Source organism: Vitis vinifera, chromosome 14, assembly GCF_030704535.1.
Source record: "Vitis vinifera cultivar Pinot Noir 40024 chromosome 14, ASM3070453v1".
NCBI lineage: Eukaryota > Viridiplantae > Streptophyta > Magnoliopsida > Vitales > Vitaceae > Vitis > Vitis vinifera.
The window spans coordinates 14454796-14475338 of NC_081818.1; the positions used below are offsets into that span (position 1 = coordinate 14454796).

General features: G+C 35.2%; 1 protein-coding gene and 1 pseudogene across 1 annotated transcript; both read right to left on the reverse strand.

Moving 5' to 3' along the window:
- Positions 1–7541: 7541 nt before the first annotated feature.
- On the reverse strand, positions 7542–9262 carry LOC104881578 (uncharacterized). Its single transcript, XM_010662150.1, has 2 exons — positions 9095–9262; positions 7542–8222 (listed from the first exon to the last, which is right to left on the reverse strand). The coding sequence occupies exons 1-2, from the start codon at positions 9260–9262 to the stop codon at positions 7542–7544; spliced, it is 849 nt and encodes a 282-aa protein (XP_010660452.1).
- Positions 9263–11688: 2426 nt separating this feature from the next.
- LOC100260005 (probable pectate lyase 10) overlaps positions 11689–20543 on the reverse strand; it is a 56239-nt pseudogene continuing 47384 nt past the window's right edge.

The following is a 20543-nucleotide window of genomic DNA, read 5'->3' on the forward strand; positions in this document are numbered from 1 at the left end:
TCAGAGCGTCCTTGCCCAATAGATAGCAACCGTACGTGCACATCAAGATCAGCTTATCGCCACCCAGACCCAGCATACTGCCATCCTTAGGCAGATACAACAGTATTTTGGTATTCTATCACCACCTGAGCATGATATGCCTGGCCCATTAGAGCCTACAGATCCATCCCAGGACGTTCCTCTAGCAGAGTAGACTGTGCCCCCTGAGGAGACGAATACAGGACCAATAGAGACACCCATCCCGAGCACTCAAACTTCTACAACCGAGCCATTGTCTCCACATGATCCTCCCACCACCACCTGATCATTTATCTATTTTCTTTTTTGTATTTCCTTATTATAGTAGAACTCATAATCCCATATTTTTTATGTTTTATATATTGGGATTGGATGTATTACTTGTTCTTGATTCATAGTGTACTTTCTTAAAGTAATACATATCCATCATTTTTAGTATACTTGGCATAATCTCATTTTATTTCCTCTACTCATAATTTTTTGTTGTTTTTGAATCATGTGGTTTCTCCTAGACGACTCAGACTCAATGTCACTCTAGAGGTACACTAGATTCCGATTATAAGATGAAAAACTATTTCACCGTTTTTTACTTAGGAAAATTTAGACTTGGTACTTTTGACCTCATTTAATAGTGTTGGGACACCTTATAAAAGGCCAATAAGCCTTTTAAAAAAAAATGTTTACATGTCTTGAAACCCGAGCAAGGTCTGAGGGGTATATGGTGAAAATCTTTAAAACCTAGTGCCCTAAGCCTTCATTGGTTGGGAGTCACCGACCTCAATGCTCGTTACAAGGGTGAATAGGTGGAGTTTAACATATTGTAGGTGCTTGGGTATTGAATTCCAATCTCAAAAGTCTGGGGTAAAATCTGAGGAGTTAGTGGTTGAAAGATCCTTAAAGCTTGATGCCCTAAACCTTGATTGGTTGGGAGTCATCGATGAACCCCCGTTAAATGGAAAATTTAGAAAAGAATACCTTTAAGCCTTGTACTCCTACAAAAAAGAAAAAAAAATTGTGAACCAAGAGGTGTGTTCTTAGCCTATTGAAGGTTGTCAGTTTGCTAAGTGTTGAAAAAGAACTAGGTTGGGGGGAGAGATTAGTTCAGCATATTATTTTCGGAAACTACCAAGTAAGCGTAATTCCTCTTAGACAATAAAATATGTTGACATGAGGAGGAACATATTTACTAGTTATATCATCTGCAATCGCCTGAATCTCGAGACATTCTTCGAACCAATCATAGACTTTATTGAGATAGGTAAACCAAGGGGGCTCCCCCTCTGAGAACCGTATATGAGAATTTCATCTCGTACAGCTCAAGCAGAAACACTCAAATACCAGTTGAAACGGATATATAATAGAAAGTTTCAAACTTCTTAATCTTCTGATTAAGGATTCAATCTTATATGAAGATACGAAAGAATAAAAATCCGAAAGCTCTTCTTTGTGATGATAATGCCAAAATATCAAGTCGGCGCATTACACTTAGATTTTTGTGGAAGATTAAGGTTTGACCCTTTGGGAGTGGTAACTCTTTCAAAGCTAAAATTTGCATAATACCTTCTCTTTATGAATTGTGATTAGGCAAGGTATTTGATAACTCTTGTTAAAGTTTGAGTTTTATATCTTTAATGTTCCATGTGAGAGTTTGATAATCATGCCACTTAAATTTTTTTGAAGTGATCAGCATGATTTTGTAAATTAGTACTATTTATTTTTCTTTTTCTCTCCTTCATTGCTAAGAGACTAGTAATATGTCGGTTAGGGTGAGTGATTACTACTTAAAAAGTGTTATTTTATAGCTTGTAATTAACTCTTTTAAACACTTTTGAGTAGTAGTTATTGCCTTTTAACTCAATTGGCATGTTAAGGACCCTTGCAATCGTTTCTAATCAAATTATGTTAAGTTTTGGTGTTTTTGATAGTTTTTTTATCACCAAAGCAATCTAAGATTGAAGGAGAGCTCTATATAATCCATGGCAAAGCAAATGGAAGCTCATTTACAATAAGAATCCAAGCTTTGGAGCTTTATAGTCCTTTTCCAAAAGCAAATCAAGAATGCAAGGAGGATAAACAAAGAGAGGAATCTAACATGAAGAAATTCAAGAGGATAGCAACTGTAGGACACATTTCGAGCACTTCCTAGAGTCCATTTTATGTATACTATATGTCGTTTCGAAGCTCAGGAAGTCAAGAGTCCAACGCTTCAAATGGTGCACAAATCAGAGCTGAAATGAAGAAGTTATGGCCATTGGAAGACAATCGCACCAAACTGGAAGGCAATTTTGCAAGCTGCAAAATCAGCATTTTCTTGCGAAATTGACACTTTCAGCTTGTGAAATTTTCGCAGGCCATGTTGCAAGCTACGAAATCCACCCGAGTGCTCCCAGATATTTGTGACCGACTCTTTTAGATTTTTTTCTTTAGATATTTGTTGTTTAAATCCCCATTTTCTCCTTGTAATCCACCAATCATAGGATTCCTTAGTTAGGAAGTAAGAAGAAAGGGTGAATAACCTCGTATATATCATTTGTAATTTTCTTTACATAGAGATATCTCGGGGAGCTTGTTCTCAAAGACCAACTTTTTGTATAGTTTTGAATAAAGTAATACACAGAGCTTTGCTCTGTCTTACCTACTCATTTTGATTGTATTTTTCTCACTAGCCAAACAAGTTTTGAGGATGTTTTCTCAGAGAATGAGTGGCCAGGCTTTTTGTCTCTTGGAGTTAAGGAAGCCGGGTAAGGTGCCAAATGCAAAAATTGGAAGTTTTATTATTTCAGCTTATAATGAAGAGAAAGTGTGACCCATTAATGGTTTCTATGTTTTTAGTTAACTTAAAACGCCTTAAAATCACCTGGGCCAACGCTTGGTAAGGCAAGTGATCTCCACCCATTGAGAGACACTAGTTTATCTCTTGCGAGCCTTTGGAAGGTGGTTCAAAGGTAGGATTCTCTAAAATGGCCAACACTTGGTAAGCTTTTGGACTCTAACGAGACATCTATTAGTTATCTCTTGCGAGATTTTAAAGGATAATCCAAGGTTAAGGATCACCTTGAATGGAAAATTCTAGGTGAGAGACACGACCCATTGCAAGATGATTCAGTGACAGGGAATTAGTGTTTGAATCCATAGAAGGGAAACATCTGTACCACACCGGTTCGAGAAATAACTATATGTTAAATCTCTAATGCGAGGAAAAGATTCAAGTGACCGGAACTCTATTTTTTGTATTAGGAACCTGACCCCAATGATCCAAAAACTCCAAGAAACACTTTTCTTTATAAGTAATTTCAGTTACTATTTTTGGTTAGCTTAAAACCAACCCTTTTTCAACCAAAGTTTATGTTTTCTTTTATAGCTAACCTTGAAATGAAAAAGCACGAATTCAACTTTGAATTAATATAAGTTGTAATTTGAAAACCCTTCCCAGTGAACGATCCTAGAGTCACTATGCTATGCTAGCTGAGGCTATCCTAGTACATGGTGAAATAAGTTATAAATTTTTTTAATTACTCCCGTCTAAGGACCAAAATCAAGGTACACTAGTTGATTGATCACCAATCAACAAGACATACACCAACTGGGCACGAAATCAATAACATATTTTAAAATAAATAAATATCTCTCAGCTCCAGAAGACCACTTGTATAGTGGGTGAAAGAAGAAAAAATTATATCTCTCATTTAGAAATTATTTATTAATATTTTATGTCTCAAAAATTAAATTTAAGAAGTCTAAATTAAGATAAAAATGTTCAAAGAAATTAAGGACATCGTTTAGTAATTTAATATTTCAAAACAAAATTGAGTGTCAAAAACAAAGTGAAAACTGAACCTTTTGAAAGATTGATTTATATCTTCTAATTGGAAAACCATATTTGACCCAAGAAATATTCTAAAATGAAGTTGAAGGAGTCTAGAATGTTATAGAATAGTTATAAAATTTTTAAAGGGTTTCTATGTTGTTAAATTCCAATTTACGAGTGCAAAAGTACAGTGAACCATCCACAATTTCAAATTAAAAAAACTATGTTTTGGAAAAAAACTTTGTATGTAGGGATCTATTAAATCTTATTTTAATTTCCAAGAATTTATCCATAAATACTCCATTGATTGGAGCAATGAAATTTTATTCATGTATATTCAAAATTAGAATTCATTTTAAAACTTTTTTCAAATATGCAAGCCGAATAAAATTGGTTGTATGAATTTAAAAAAATTGACATTTCTTTACCTAATTGATCTAAGATTAATTTTAAAATGAAGTTAGAAGATTAATTTGGATATATAAAAAAAAGTTAAAAACAATTTTAAAAAAAAAATTAAAACACAGAATCTTAAACACAAACTATCAAAAAAGAGTGTGTATATGTGAATTCTAGTGTGTGCCAAGGTGAAACTCAAGTGTCCTAAGTATTGACCTAAGGTGCAGCTACATTTAAAACTAAATGTGTCTTAATTTGGGTCTTAAATTATGATACAAAAGTGTCCTAAGTGTATGCCTAATCAAGCTTAGACAAGTAATCATCTATTGGTGTCAACTGTATGTGAATTGTGATAGGTAAGTTGAAAACTTGCGTTAGCCGAAAATGAAAAATCAAGGAGGCGTGAATCCAAATTAATGCACTTATTAAAAGCTAACTATCATGCAATTATCCAATTTATTATTCAAATAAAAGAGTTTGAAAAAAAAATTAACTTAATTTCAATCATGATTTATCAAACAATCAACATTCGATCACACAATTTCCTAATTAAATATCAAATTCTATCGAACACTCATGTGTGGCCTGATTTGTCCGCAACCAATCCTAATCTGAAGTATTCAAAAGAAAATCATAAGATCAAAAGAAATAAATAGATAGGGAGCTATGGAAAATTAAATCAAAGTTAGTAAAATTATATAACTTATCTCAAAGTGTCCAAAACTTGGTTAATGCTTAGATGTCCTTGAAGTTGAGGGAAGTGTTTCAAATTGCCACTGCATCCTCCATTATTCTTCATGAATTCTGAACATAAAATCAACATTTCTCGCTTGAATTTTCATCCATTGAACTCCTTTATATGCAGCCACCGAACTCCCATATTTCTACCATAAGACTACAACCACAATTCTTACTTATGCAGCCATTAACTCATGTGTGCACATCCGTGAATTCAGCCATGAAAAGAACCATATATGCAACCATTTTATTCTGACTTTCCACCAAATTTCACTATGAAATCAGCCATGAATTCTTCATTAATCCAGCAATTAGATAGTTGCCACTTTCTTCCATTAAGCTTCTCAAATAGTATCCACTTTAAACAACTATAAGAGTGGAATGTTTGAACTAAAAAAATTATGAACATAGTCAGGGCCAATTCATGCTCCATGGAAACAACAACCTTGTCTTGAACCCACATTTTGTAGTGGAGCCAGAAATTTTGGTGCGAGGAGGCAAGGTAAAATATTGGTTGATTATAATAAATATAAATAATTTTTCATATTTTAAAAATGGGTCCCCGACATCCTTCCATTCAATAAAATAAACAGTATCATTTAATAAAATAATTAATTATTGACATTAACTATAAAAGAAAAGAAGAATTTATAATCTATCAAATTAAATCATAAAAATACTAAATAGTTTTGGATTTTAATTAAAGTTTATTAAAAAATTCAAATAATATTTTCGGAAAAGTCTTAAAATATAGTAAGAAATATGGCTAAAATATTTTTACTAAGATAAGGAACACCATACTGTGAACAGTAGTGGAGCCAGAAATTTTGGTGAGAGGAGGCAAGGTAAAATATTGGTTTATTATAATAAATATAAATAATTTTTCATATTTTGAAAATGGGTCCTCGACATCGTTCCATTCAATAAAATAAACAGTATCATTTAATAAAATAATTAATTATTAACATTAACCGTAAAAGAAAAGAAGAATTTATAATCTATCAAATTAAATCATAAAAATACTAAATAGTTTTGGATTTTAATAAAAGTTTATCAAAAAATTCAAATAATATTTTCGGAAAAGTCTTAAAATATAGTAAGAAATATGGCTAAATATATTTTTAATAATTCTTAGAAATATTTTGCTATAGAACTTTTTAGACAAATTCAATGATTTCACTAATAATTTTTCTTTGATTTTTTAAAAATAATTAAATATAAATCACTTGATAGTGATAAAATTTTATTTAAAACTTATCTATGATATAAATATAATGTTATCATTAAAACTTAGGTAGCCACTTACAAATCAATAAATGTTTGGTTAAACCTTTAAAGTTAAAAAAATTACAAGAATTTCAAAACTAAACTAGAAATAACCCACCAATAAAAAAAGATATTTGATAAAATATCAAATATTTAAATGAAATAAAATTTTATCAACCATTAAATAACATATAATTTAAATAATTATGTAGTTATTCATAAATTAGTAAATATTTGATTAAACCTAAAAGTTCAAAAAATTTTAAAATCTCAAAATCAAATAAAAGATAACTCACCACTAAAAAATATTTAATAAAATATCAAATACAAAATTATATAAAAAAATAATTTCTTTTAGAATAATATATATATATACATATATATATGTATAAGGATTTGAATAAATTTAATTTTATAAATATTAAATAAAATTAAAAATAAAAACAAACAAACATTTTATATATCTATTTAATATACATACAAAATACTTATCTAATTTTTTAATTTATATTTTTACATTTTAGGGGGGGAAACTTGCGTTTTAACATTTTTTTTAACTTTCCAAAATTCTTTAAAAAAAATTAAATTAAATTTGAGGGGGTCATGTGCCCCCTTAAGCCTATTGTCACATACTTAGTCTTTTCCTAAGCTCGTGCGACACTTAGACAAGCTAAGACACTTGGTCTTGCTAAGTTAGCCTTATTCCCAATGCTTAGCTTGCTAGGCTAAGATGTACCCGACTTAGAAGATTTAGAGGGCATAGTAGGCAACACTTAAAGAATAGAGGCTTTACTGCTTTCATAGGAAGCCATACAATGGTTGGAAGCTCACTTGCTTGGTGCCTTGGCCAAATGAGGCTCTCACCTATTTATAGGCACTAATGAAACTCTTTGGAACCTTGGAGGGTTCCTTACAACTCATGAATATTCTAGAACACCCTATACAATTCTATGTACAAGCCTATGTACAAGAATATACAAGAGACCTCTAGAACTCTCTAGAAAGCCTTGGGCTCTTCTCATGCCTTGCACCATAGTGTAGAGATGTGTGGACATATCTAGGCTTCTTTAGAAGCTTCCACACTTTTCCCACCAATGGCTTAGTGTAGATGGCTCTAGGAGTTTCCAGAAGCTTCCCACCTCCTGTATAAGCCCACGGGGAGGGTCATTTGTGCATCCTGTGACACTCTTCTCCACCTAGGTCGCAAATGTCCTCGTCGCGCCTTTTGCTTGGAACCGCTCAATCTACTCTTGAAATTGCCATAGTGCGTCCCTTGGCTCCCAGTTAGTCTCACTCCCTTCCATTTCACCAACTACTCTGTAGTCAAAGGCATGCCTCGTCTCCTTATGACTTGGTCTGCGATTATGTATTCTACTTCCTTATCATAGGAGGTCATTATTGCTATAGGTGCCCTCTTAGATAACCCTCGGCTTGGATCATCATTGTCTTTGTGATATGTTTTTAAGTAACTCATGTGGAAGACAGGATGAATCTTCAACCTCGGTGGCAACTTAACTTTGTAGGATATCTTATCGACCTTCCCAAGTATGGGAAAGGGTCCCTCATACCTCCTCAAAAGGCCCTTATGCACCGGCCTTAGCAATTTGAATTGTTGAGGAAGGAGCTTGACAAACACCATGTCTCCAACCTTATACTCAGTGTGACGTTGCTTCTTTTCAGACCACTTCTTTATTTTCTTAGTGGCCTTGTCCAAGTATGAGCGAGCTATATCGGATTGCTCGTGCCACCCCTTAGCAAACTTGAAAGCCACTAGGCTTTTCCCCGTATAGCCCATCGCTAGTGTGTGAGGAGTCAATGGTTGTTGCCCTGTGGCTAGTTCAAATAGGCTCTTGTTGGTTGCTTCACTCCTTTGCAAGTTGTATGAAACCTGGGCTACATCTGGAAACTTAGCCCAATCCTTTTGGTTGGCACTCACGAAGTGCCTTAAGTATAGTTCTAGCAAAGCATTCACCCTTTCAGCTTGCCTATCCGTCTGTGGGTGAAAGCTTGTAGAGAAGTGAAGCTTTGAACCCATAAGCTTGAAGAACTTCGTTTAAAACTTCCCAATGAAGCACAGGTTGCGATCGTTGATGATGTACTTAGGGCACCCCTAGTATTTAACAATGTGCTTCAAGAATAACCTTGTCATCTCCTCCACAGTGCAGTCCTTAGGGGCTGTTATAAAGGTATCATATTTAGAGAACTTGTCTACTACCACTATGATCGAGCCATAGCCCTCCGACTAAGGCAACCCAATGATGAAGTCCATAGTGACGCTTTCCTATGGACACTCCTCTATAGATAGTGGCTCTAACAGGCTTCTAGGTTGTCACCGCTTTATGTTATCTTGTTGGCACATAAGACAAGTCCTCACATAGGCCCCAATTTAATCCCGTAGTTGAGGCCAGTAGTAAGCTAACTCAAGTAGTTCCCTTGTGCATTGTTACCCAAGGTGCCCAATCCACTTGTTGTCATGGCACTCCTTAATCAGGTTCCTCCTTATGTTCCCCTATTTAGGCACGTAGAGTCATTTCCCCGTAGTGTAGAGTAGGTTGTCCTCTACCCAAAACTGCTTAGCCTTTCCTTCCCAGGCTAAGGCAATGAGGCTTTTAGCCATTGGGTCATGTTGTAACCCTTCTTTTAGAAGATCTAGTATATCTCCTTAAGGCTTAGATTGTCATGGATGCTAGTTCCGCCTTACGACTTAGGGCATCAGCCAAATGATTAACGTTTCTTGGCTTATACTCCAGCGTATAGTCGAACTCAACCAATAAGTCTTGCCACCTAGCTTGCTTAGGATTTAACTTCTTCTATGTCTGGAAGTGGCTAGTGGCAATATTATCGATATTCACTATAAAGTGAGACCCTAGGAGATAATGCCTCCATGTACGCAAGCAATTGGACGATGGTGGTCATCTCATTTTCTTGCACCATGTAGCGCCTCTCTATGTCATTAAGCTTGCGACTCTCGAAGGCTATTGGATGCCTATCTTGCATTAGAACTCCCCCAATAGCGAAGTTTGAGGCATCCATGTGTACCTCAAATACCTTAGTGTGGTCAGGTAGTGCCAACACCTGCTCCTCAGTCACAACCTTCTTTAGATATTCAAAGGCTTGTTGGCACCTCTCATCCCATTCTCATGTCTTATTCTTCTTAAAAAGATCAGTGAGTGGAGCTACCCTTGTAGAGTAACCCTTGATGAACTATCTATAATAGTTAACCAGGAAAATGAAAGACCTTAGCTGAGGTACCTTAGTAAGTGGATCCCACTCTTGGATGACTTTCACCTTGCTGTCATCCCTCATCAGCTTACCATCCTTGATACGATGCCCTAAGAAGCTCACCTCCTCATTCGCAAAGGAGCATTTCCTTCTTTACATATGACTCATTCTGCCTTAGGGTCTTGAAGACCTTCCTTAGATGCTCCACGTGCTCCTCTAGGGTGCTACCATAGATGATTATGTCATCCAAGTATACCACCACGAATTTGTCTATATAGGGATAAAGATCTTGTTCATGAGTGTGTAACATGTTGTTGGTAAATTGGTGAGATTGAAAGGCATCATAAGAACTTGTATGAGCCATAACATGTCACACATTTAGTCTTCAGCTCGTCTCCTTCTACAATCCTCACTTGGTAGTAGCCCGATCTCATGTCCAACTTAGTGAAGTACCTTGCCCTACCAAGTTAATCAAATAGATTAGCAATAAGTAGAATGGGGTACTTGTTCTTTACCGTTACTTTGTTGAGTGCCCAGTAATTGATGCACATCCGTAGGGACCCATCATTCTTCTTTTAAAACAAAACTGGTGCACCATAGGGAGCTTTAGAAGGTTGGATGAATCATGCATCCAACAACTCCTTGAGTTGTCTCCTTAGCTCTTCCAATTTGGGCGGTGCCATTCTATATGGCCCCATGGTAGGAGGCTTAGCTCCCAGCTCCAACTCAATCTTATGGTCTTCCTTCCTTATAGGTGGGAGTCTCTTGTGCAACTCGGGCGTCATCACGTCCTTCAACTCATCAAGGATTCCCTTGATTTCCTTAGGTATGGGTTCCCCCAACCCATCATCCTTTTCCTCCTTAAGGGTGGCTGGGTAGGTCACCTCCTTTCTCTTTAACCTCTTCTTAACTTACATAGCCAATAACATTAGGGTTTTGTGCGAGCCTTCAATGATCGTAAGGACCATGCATGGCTTCTCCTCCTTCAAGATAGCCATCGAGCATAGGAAGGGTAGTGGTAAGACCTTAACCTTCCTTAGGAAGTCCATTCCCAATACCATCTTGAAATCATCCATGGGCGCCACTGTGAAGTTGACCTTTCTTTCCCATGCATCAATTTGCATAGCCACCTGCGTGCTACACCGTGTGATGGCTTGGCAACTAAATTAACTGCCTTGAGCCAACTTCCTTTCTTGGATAATTGGAGCTGTAGCCTCTATGCCTCATCTTTCAAGACAAAGATATGAGTGACACTAGTGTTAACTAAGGCCTTGGTGGCCTTCCCATTTATAAGGGCCTCTACATACATTAGCCCTTTGCTTTGAGGCGTCTTAGGCACCAGCTTGGCCTTGAGGGCATTTAGGAGTTGTAATGATCCCATATGAGCATCACCTTCCTTCTCTTTCTCCTCGATCGTGGCATTTAGGGCTTTCTTCTTGGAGCAATCCTGTGCCCAATGTGGACTATCACATAGGAAGCAGTTGGTCTTGGGCGTGAACCCCTTCCACTTGTCCTTGCTTTTGCCATCCTTGCCACTAAGGCCTTTGCTTGATCCTTCCTTAGGAGTGTAGCCCTATGATCACTTGTCTCCCTCACTTTTGTAAGTTATCTATGAAGTTGAGTAGCAAGTCCTCCTCGTACATGTTAGGAATCTCGATCATTAGCTTAGAGAATTCCTTGACGTATTCACGGATCGAGCCTATGTGCTTAAGACTTTTCATGTTTTTCCTTGCTAGGTAGGCCACATCCTCAAGGTAGAATTGCCTCTTGATCTCTCGCTTAAAGGCATCCCATGTATCTATGGTGTACGCCCCTTTTTCTATATCAACAAACCTGTGATGCTACCAGAGGGTAGCATTATCGGTGAGGTAGAAGGTCATGATATGTACCTTAGTGGCTTCATCCATTAGTGCGATAGCCTCAAAGTACCTCTCCATGTGCCACAAGAAGTTGTCCAGCTCCTTGGCATCCCTCTTACCACTGAAAGTGTGTGGCTTTGGAACCTTCACCCTTGGTGTCTCATAAGTGGCCATGACCCATGCTAACACTGTGGTCTTGTAGATGGATAGCTTTTGTCGAATCTCCTGGTCTCAGGCTTCCATACGTGTAATCAAGGCCTCCATCCTTAACTTCATGCTAGAAAACATGTTCATGACCTTGTCTTAGAAAGACATGAACTCCTCGTGTGACACCGACTAAACTTGTGAGATGTGCACCCCCTCATGAAGGTCTTGGATCTACTTCCTAAGATTCTCTAATCCTTTCTCCATACCTTGCTCAATCAAGTCAATTCCTTCCCAGGTGTCTGCCATGGCTAGCTCTACCTTGGCTAGCCTTGCCTCCATGTTAGATAAGGCATCATGAGACTTATCCTTCCTGCCCCTGCCTTGTGCAGCAGTCTTGGTCTCCCTTCCATGGGTTTGCTCACTAGTCTCATCCACATTGGAGCCTGACATGTTTCCTTCACTATGCCCACTTCGTAGCCATCCTCTAATACCAACTATCACGAACTTAGTATTTTCCTAAGCTTGTGTGACACTTGACAAGCCAAGACACTTGGTCATGCTTAGTCAACCATACTCCTAATTCTTAGCTTGCTAGGCTAAAATGTACTTGACTTAGAAGATTTAGAGGGCGTAGTAGGCAACACTTAAAGAATGGAAGTATTATTGCTTTCAAAGGAAGCTATACAATGGTTGGAAGCTCATTTGCTTGGTGTCTTGGCCAATGAGGCCCTCACCTATTTATAGGCACCAATGGAACTCTTTGGAACCTTGGAGGGCTCCTTACAACTCATGAATATTCTAGAACACTCTATACAATTCTATGTACAAGAATATACAAGAGACCTCTGGAACTCTCTAGAAAGCCTTGGACTCTTCTCATGCCTTCCACCATAGTGTAGAGATGTGTGGACATCTCTGGGCTTCTCTAGAAGCTTCCACACTCTTCCCACCAATGGCTTAGTGTAGATGGCTCTAGGAGTTTCCAGAAGCTTCCCACCTCCTATATAAGCCCATGGGAAGGGTCATTTGTGCATCATGTGACACTATGCTAGCTTTGCCCTTGATTGTGATTTTTGAGATGCAAGCAATGCCCCTAAATTTCAAAACCCAAAACTGAACCATCAACCATAATAATGAAATTTGAAGCTCTCTTAGAGCACCAAAATCTCAAAAATCCCTATACTTTTAAAGTATACTAATTGATTAGCAAACCCTTCACAGTGTCATATTCAATACCTTTTTACATTCCTACTATCCTCAGTAAATTGGAACTTCATTTTCATTGATTCTCAGTCAATCAATGACTTGCTCTCCTCCAAGAAGCTATAAAAGGGTATCTCAGGATTATAAGGTTAACCTCTGTAGATCATGTCAAAGACGTCATAGTGGGAGCCATGGTGTGGACTAAAAACCAACCACCAAAAATCACTAGCATTTGGTAAAGGGGATACAATCTTAGTGATTCCAGACTTTAATAACAATGAGCCATTCTGGGATTTTGACCTTGATTCCACAAAAAAAATCTCAAGGTCATCAACATTGCTGGTGCACTTGAACTTCCACTTTAACGGTAGAATCTAATTTTGGTGAAGGACTATCTTCCTTCCAGTCCATATTCTTAAGGTTGCATCATTGAAACCAATAAAAATAGTTTTACCATTAGGAGTAAAATTGTCACAGGTCACACTATTAACATGACCTGAAAACATGTTAAGGTAGGCACTCCTGTCAACGTTCCACATCCAAACCCTGCAATCCTCTGAACCAGCCAAAACCAAATGTCCTCTTGAATGCAACTTGACCCACTCAATACCTTCACCTAGGCCTTCAAGTGTGCACTTGAGGTCTCTTAAAAATGCATCTAGATTTTAACAAGCTCATCAAAGCTTCTAGATACAAGCAATTGTCCATCTGTACTAAAATCTAAACTAAACACAAAATTTTTATGACATCAAAATTCAAAAGCCTAGTCTCCACATCAGCTTCTCTAATCTTGTTAAACTTAATCATGGCTGCATCTATAGGATACATGAATAGATATGCCCAACAACTTCAGCTAGAAGGAGCTTAAATATTGTTTGTAGGTCTAGGTTTCTGACGAGCCACATTGGGCCCTTGTTTAGTGACATTCTTCTTCAAGTGCTAATTCTAGAATTGCCATTCAAAACTCTATCTTTCTTGCTATTTACTCGTCCCTCATACTACCCAAATACATAGACAAAGACTGAAACCACAGGGGAATAAAGGATCCGTGAACAAAAATAGAAACAAGGGAAAACCCATGGAAGAGAAAAATAAATAAAAACAAAAAATAATAACCGAATAAACATATGAAGCCTTATTTCATGTGTCCTCCATGGGCATGCTAGAATGATTTTAAGAAAAATAAGCATGAAACCATGGACAATCAGGGATGATTTCATGCATAGGTTCCTTAATCAAGTATAAACAATTAATAGATGCAATTGAATCATAAATGAACTGAGAAAAAAAAAATTGATCAGAAATCAACTATACACGCCTAAACAACAAAATAAAATGCTTAGAAACAATGAAAGAATGAAAAAGAACATGATATAACTGAAAACACAGAAGATATAGTAGGAACCATACTTGGGTAATCTCCACTCAAGCAACATGCAAGCTTTGCTTCAAACTTTCTTTTCTCTTTAAAAGCAGCATGAAAATGTTTTCTTGAATGTCTCCCCCTTCCAAAAACAATCTGAAAAAATCCTCATTGCTCATAGCTCTCTCTCTCTTTTTCTAAAACCTCATTTTTTTATCATCTTCCTTCTTTTCTGCCAACTTCTTATCTTCCTCTCAAAGACTCCTACTCTTTCAAAAAGCTCTCTCTCTATATGTCTCCCGAAGGGTTGGCTAAAACATGTTTCCCTCTTATACAAAAACAATCCCATGAGCCTTAAGAAAAAGTCTCCCTTACATGTGGCAAGAAGGTGGTAAAAACAAAGAAAAGAAGAAGAAGAAGAAGTCCAAAAACTAAAAACTTAAAAGGGATAGAGAGGAGAGAGGATAAAAAGAAAAAGAAGTTCATAAACTAAAAACTTAAATGAGAGAGAGAAAAAATAAAAACAAGAAGAAGAAGAAGTTGAAAAACCAAAAACTTAAATTAAAAACTTAAATGGGATAGAGTAGAGGAGAAGCCCAAAAAGGGGAATATCAGTGTTCCAATTAGGGAAAGAAAGCCAAGAAACATTAAAGATTTACAAGAAATTCTATAGAAACTATAGAGAAACATTAAGTAATAAACATACCTTTCAAAGATTTTATCCCCAAGCTCTGATCTCTACATCTCTTGACAGAAAAATTATGTGTTGATGAGAATGAGAACCAGAAGGAGAATGAGTGATGGAGATGAGAGTTGTCTTAAGGGAATGAAAAATGAGAATGAGAGCGTGAAAGATGAAAGATGTGAGTTGTCTTAAAAGAGAGAAAAAAATAGTTGGACATAGGTAAGCAATAACCGTTTCTTGATTTCAAAATTTGAATTTATCTTTTGCTTCTCCTTATGTAAATGATAAGACTTAGGAGAAAAATTTATTAGAAAAGGGTATTAGGATCATGAATTTTATTTCTAATATATGGATTAATTGAAAAAATGTGAAATTCAACTTTTTCATTTTCTTTTCTTAATTTAATTAAATTAAAATAAATGATTATAATTAGTACTTAAAAAAGATTCTAAATTATGAGAAATTATTAACAATGCTTATTCAAGTTATAATACATATATATTAATTATACACATAAATTCCATACAATTACCAAAGTATCATCCATACATTTTATTTATAATAAAAGAATTACACAAAAAAAAATTTAATTTTGATTTTCGGGTTATTCTTCTTACATTTCTTTTCACTAATAATTGTTATTACTTGTGTCTCCATTTGGCTTTGATTTTATTTATAAATAAATAGAAAAAAAAAACACATGACAAGCATAAAAACATTATATATACTAGCTATAGATATAGTTGTGTCCAACACTAGAATAATCAAATAATTTTTATTTTAACAAAATAAGTTATTAGATATATTGGAAATGCATTTAAGTAATGATATGATTTTTTAAAAATCAAATCCAAAGGACTTAAAACTGTCTAATAAGATTGTAGCATGTTGAATAGGGCAGTGATTTTAAGATATGATATGTTTGAATATTTTTAAAGTAGGGTAAATAGGCAGGTTGGGCATGGAGCTCAAACATATTAATTTCTTGTGCTTTACATCTAATTGAAATTGACATGTTATGTCACATGGGTCAACCACATAATTTTCTTTGATGGATATTAAATGACCCCATTTCCGATTTTGCCCATTAATGGATCTTTCTTCCTTAGTTGCTAAGAGAAAACTATAACAAACATATTTGGCCTTATTTCCTTTCATTAAGAAATTATGAAGTTCAAAAACTAAAATCTTAAATAGGATTAATTGAAGTCCAAAAATGGCAATATTCGTGTTCCAATTAAGGAAAAAAGCCAAGAAACCTTGAATAACTTTTGTAAGAAACATTAAAGATTTACAAGAAATTCTATAGAAACTATAAAGGAATAGGGTTTTGAATCCATACCTTTTAAATATTTTATCCCCAAGCTTTGATCTCTACATCTCTTGATAGAAAAATTATGTGTTGATGCAAATTAGAACCAAAAGGAGAATGAGTGACTCAGGGATGAGAGTTGTCTTAAGGGAGAGAAAAACGAGAATGAGAGCATGAGAGATGAGAGATGTCTTAAAAGAGAGAAAAAAAGAGTTGGACACAAGTAAGCAATAACCGTTTATTGATTTCAAAATTTGAATTTACCTTTTGCTTCTTCATATATGAATGACAAGACTTAGGAGAAAAAGTTATTAGAAAAAGGTCTTAGGATCATGAATTTTATTTCTAATATATGGATTAATTAAAAAAATGTGAAATTCAATTTTTTTTTCATTTTCTTTTCTTAATTCTATTAAATTAGAATAAATGATTATAATTAGTGCTTTAACAAGATTCTAAATTATGAGAAATTAGTAACAACACTTATTCACGGTATAATACATATATTTTAATTACACACATAAATTTCAAAAAACTATACACAAATGATTTCGTAAAAAATTAAACAGTCATGGATAATCAAGAATCAAAACTAAAGATTATAATAAAATTTTTACAATAAATTTTTTTAAATAACATTGATTAATCAAGAGTTAAAAGTTACAAAAGATTTTGAAAAATTATGTACAATCATGGATCATCAAGAGACAAAACTAAAGATTTACATAAAATTTTTAAATAACATGGATTAGTGAAAAGTTATAAGCAACAAATGATTTTAAGAAAAATTATATACAATCGTGGATCATCAAAAATAAAAACTAAAGATTTAAATAATTTTTTTAAATAACATGGATTAATTAAGAGGTATAAGCAAGAAATGATTTTGAGAAAAATTATATTCAATGATGGATCATCATGAATCGAAACTAAAATTTAAATTACGTTCTTAAATAAAATTTTGAAAAAAATTATATATAGTGATGGATCATCAAAATCAAAACTAAATATTTCAATAAATTTTTTAAATAAAATGGATTAATCAAGAGTTATAAGCAAAAAATGATTTCAAGAAAAATTATATACAATCATGGATTATCAAGAATCAAAACTAAAGATGTAAATAAATTTTTTAAGTAATATGGATTAATCAAGAGTTATAAGCAACAAATGACTCTGAGAACAATTATATATACATCATAAAGAATAAAAACTATACATTTAAATAAAATTTTTAAGTAACATGGATTTATCAACAGTTATAAGCAACAATTGTGCAAACCCCAAAATTTGTCCAAATTTTATTTTTACATTGATTTTGAGGTCAATTTTATCCTTAGATTTTAAACCCGAATACATTTGATTTTTCTCGTCCACTCATACCCTTTAAATTTATTTTTATTTTTTTTTATTTTGTATTTTATATTATATTATATTTTATTATTTATTTTATTTATTATTTTAATTTTTTTATTTTCATTTATTTCCTTTCTTTTTTCCCTTCTCTCTCTCTCTCTCCCATACCTTCTCCAACCACTTACCCATACTCTCTCTCTTACCCATATCCCCATGTTAAAGACCATACCCCCCTCTCCTCTCTCTTCATTTTTTCCCTTTTTTTTTTCTTCCCATTTTTGAGAGGGCCCCATAGGGAGGTTTTTTCCCTTATTTTTTTTCTCCCTATCTTCTTCCTCTCTTCAGAAAGACCCCATTTTTGGGCTGCCATTCTTCCTCTCTAAAGGACAACACCTCTAGCCACACTCCACTACTACACACCCCCTCTTCCTTTCCCCATTTTCTCCTATTTTCATCATTCCATTTTTTTTTAATATATATATTTATATATTTTTTATTTTTATTATTATTATTCTTTTGTTCTTCATGAAACCCATCTCCATACCATGGCCGACCAATCATCATCGGCGAGCTGTTGTCAACAACACCATCTCTAGTAGCTGACGACCACCCCGAGCAGCTAACGACCACCTCCTCCACCCATCTCTCACATCACCACTCTCTTCCTCTCATTCTCTTATATTTTCATTTTATTTTATTTTTAAATTTTATTTTTCCATCTTAACACTGTAATTTTTATTTTATTTTAATTTTCTTTGATTTCAATAGTAATGTTTGTGAGATTTGGGTTGGTGAATTAATATGGAATTTTTGTTATTGATGAATCAGTATGAAACTTTGGCTCATTTGCTATGGATAAAATTTGTTGGATTGGGTGATAATTGATATGAGTTTTACCCATTTGAAATATTTAATTTGGGCATGAGATAGTTGTGGTATATTTTGGATGTTATTTCGGGTTTACATATTAAATCGGGCTCATTTATTTTAGATTATGGGATATTAAATTTAGGCCGAATGGAATTTGTTTTAATTATCGAATTTTTGGACTTGGTTGATTATGCTTATATATTGGTGTAAACCTTTATTTTTGGTCTATGGGTTTTGGTTATTTTGGGGTCACCGTTTAGGAGGTTTTCACAACAGGCTTTGAGATAGTGGGCTAGAGCAGTGACCTTTTCTGTGGGGAACTAACATGTGATGTGTGGCATTAGGATTTAGAGGTCGTTGGGAGTGAGTTGGGGCAACATGAAATTAAGGAGCCAGAATGAGAGGGAGTGGAAAAGAGGTGAGGGGTAAGGATTCTAGATGAGAAACCATGGTAAGCTGAGCTTAAACCATGGGAGTGAGAGCAAAGGGGACTATGGGATAGAGAGAAAGTGAGGATGTGGGAGAGCCATTTTTTTGAAGAAATGACAGCTTGAGAGAGGAATACTTTGTGAGATTTAGAGCAAAACAGAGAAAACTGAGAAGAGGCTGGAAGGAGAAAGCAGAGTTGAAGAGCTTGGGAGAAAAGGTAAGAAGAATTTGAGAGCTTGAGAGAGAGAAAGTAAGTTGAGTTGTGAGAGAAGAATGAACAGAAGCAGATGCTGGAGTTGAGTGGATTTTAGGTTTAGGAAAATAAACAGAGCGGCTTGAAGCCCAACTAGTCTTACTGGTAGGGAGGCAATTTCCAGGTATGATCATTAGGCCTTTCATCTTCCATTATTCTTTTATCATTTTGATTATTGGATGTGAATTGCCGCTCAACGTTTCTGTTGATTCTTGAATATTGTTTGTTGATTGATGTTCTAGGAGCCATGTTTTAACTTTTGTTTAAGCTCATCCTGACGTTTTCAGTCGTTGTTCTAAGCATTAATTTGTTGTTTTAGTGTGGATATGAAGAGTTATTTGATTGTTTTGGTTGAATCTAATATTCTTTATACATGCTCTGTTTTGGGTTTTCTTTGATTTCCCTCGTACAAGACTGATGCATGGATTTATTTTTGAACTTGATATGTAAGAATCATGCTTATTTTCTTTGTTAATCCCACTTGTTACGAGCCTATGGATGCCACATGAAATGAGGCCCTATACATTTATGTGTTGCATGTTCTCCTATATGCTCTACCCTCAGTTTTTACTCTGGTTCATGTCTTTGCTTTTATTTCTCCATTTCTACTATGTTTGGGGTGTTAAGTATCTCATTTGGGGTTGGCCATCTTGGTTGGGGTGCTTCTTGGAGAGCCCCATGAAAGCCACTTATCATACGGTTGGAAATTTTCAGGTGCCTGAAAATTATGTGGATCGCATTGGAAAGTCTAGAGAAAATAGACATGGGTTTAATTATCATGAGAACGTTAGTGCTGTGAATGCTTTGATCAAAGTCTCTACTGTGCTTACAAATGCACCCCATCTGCTGAACTTGGATTGTAATCACTACATGAATAACAATAAGGCTCTTAAGGATATTGTGATATACAATGGACTGGAAAAAGACAGATGGTCCTCATCATTTGGTTTAAAGGATCAAATCAGAATTGCCTGTTACAGAACCCGTTTTTCAATGTTGGCACATGAGATATTTGATTCACCTCCTCATACAAAGGTGGAGCATTATTTGTGTCTGCCACACAAATTATGTTCTTATTTGGGTAGTCGACCATCTTGTCAATAACTGGATAGAAAAACACTGGCCAGGATTGCAAGCAGCTGCAACTCAGTTCATCCATCTGCAATAAGGTGATGAAGAAGGAAAGTAGATGAGCCTTCAATGTAAATGACTTACCACTAGAGCAAAACCAAATTCTGCCTTCAGATTTGTTCAAACTTCAGCACCAGATTTTTGAAAGGTAGGAATTTCTAAAACATGAAAAGAAGGTGATTTCGACATGGGTCCTATTGATGTAAAAATTCACCTAGCATCATTTTTATCTCCCCGTCCTCCATTCACACTACTTTAAGCTCATTTCCCATACAATGCTCACCTCTATTAACCTAACTCATTCTTCATACCCGTCAAACACCACTCAATCCCCTTACCACCTTTCCATCATGCATTCCTTACTCTTTACTTTCTCCATAAATTCAATAGCTCACCAAGAAAGCTCCCCAAAGATGCCAACATTACCACCCTCATTCTCTTCCTCTCATTTCATAAATGCTAATGCATTACCCATGTTCACTAC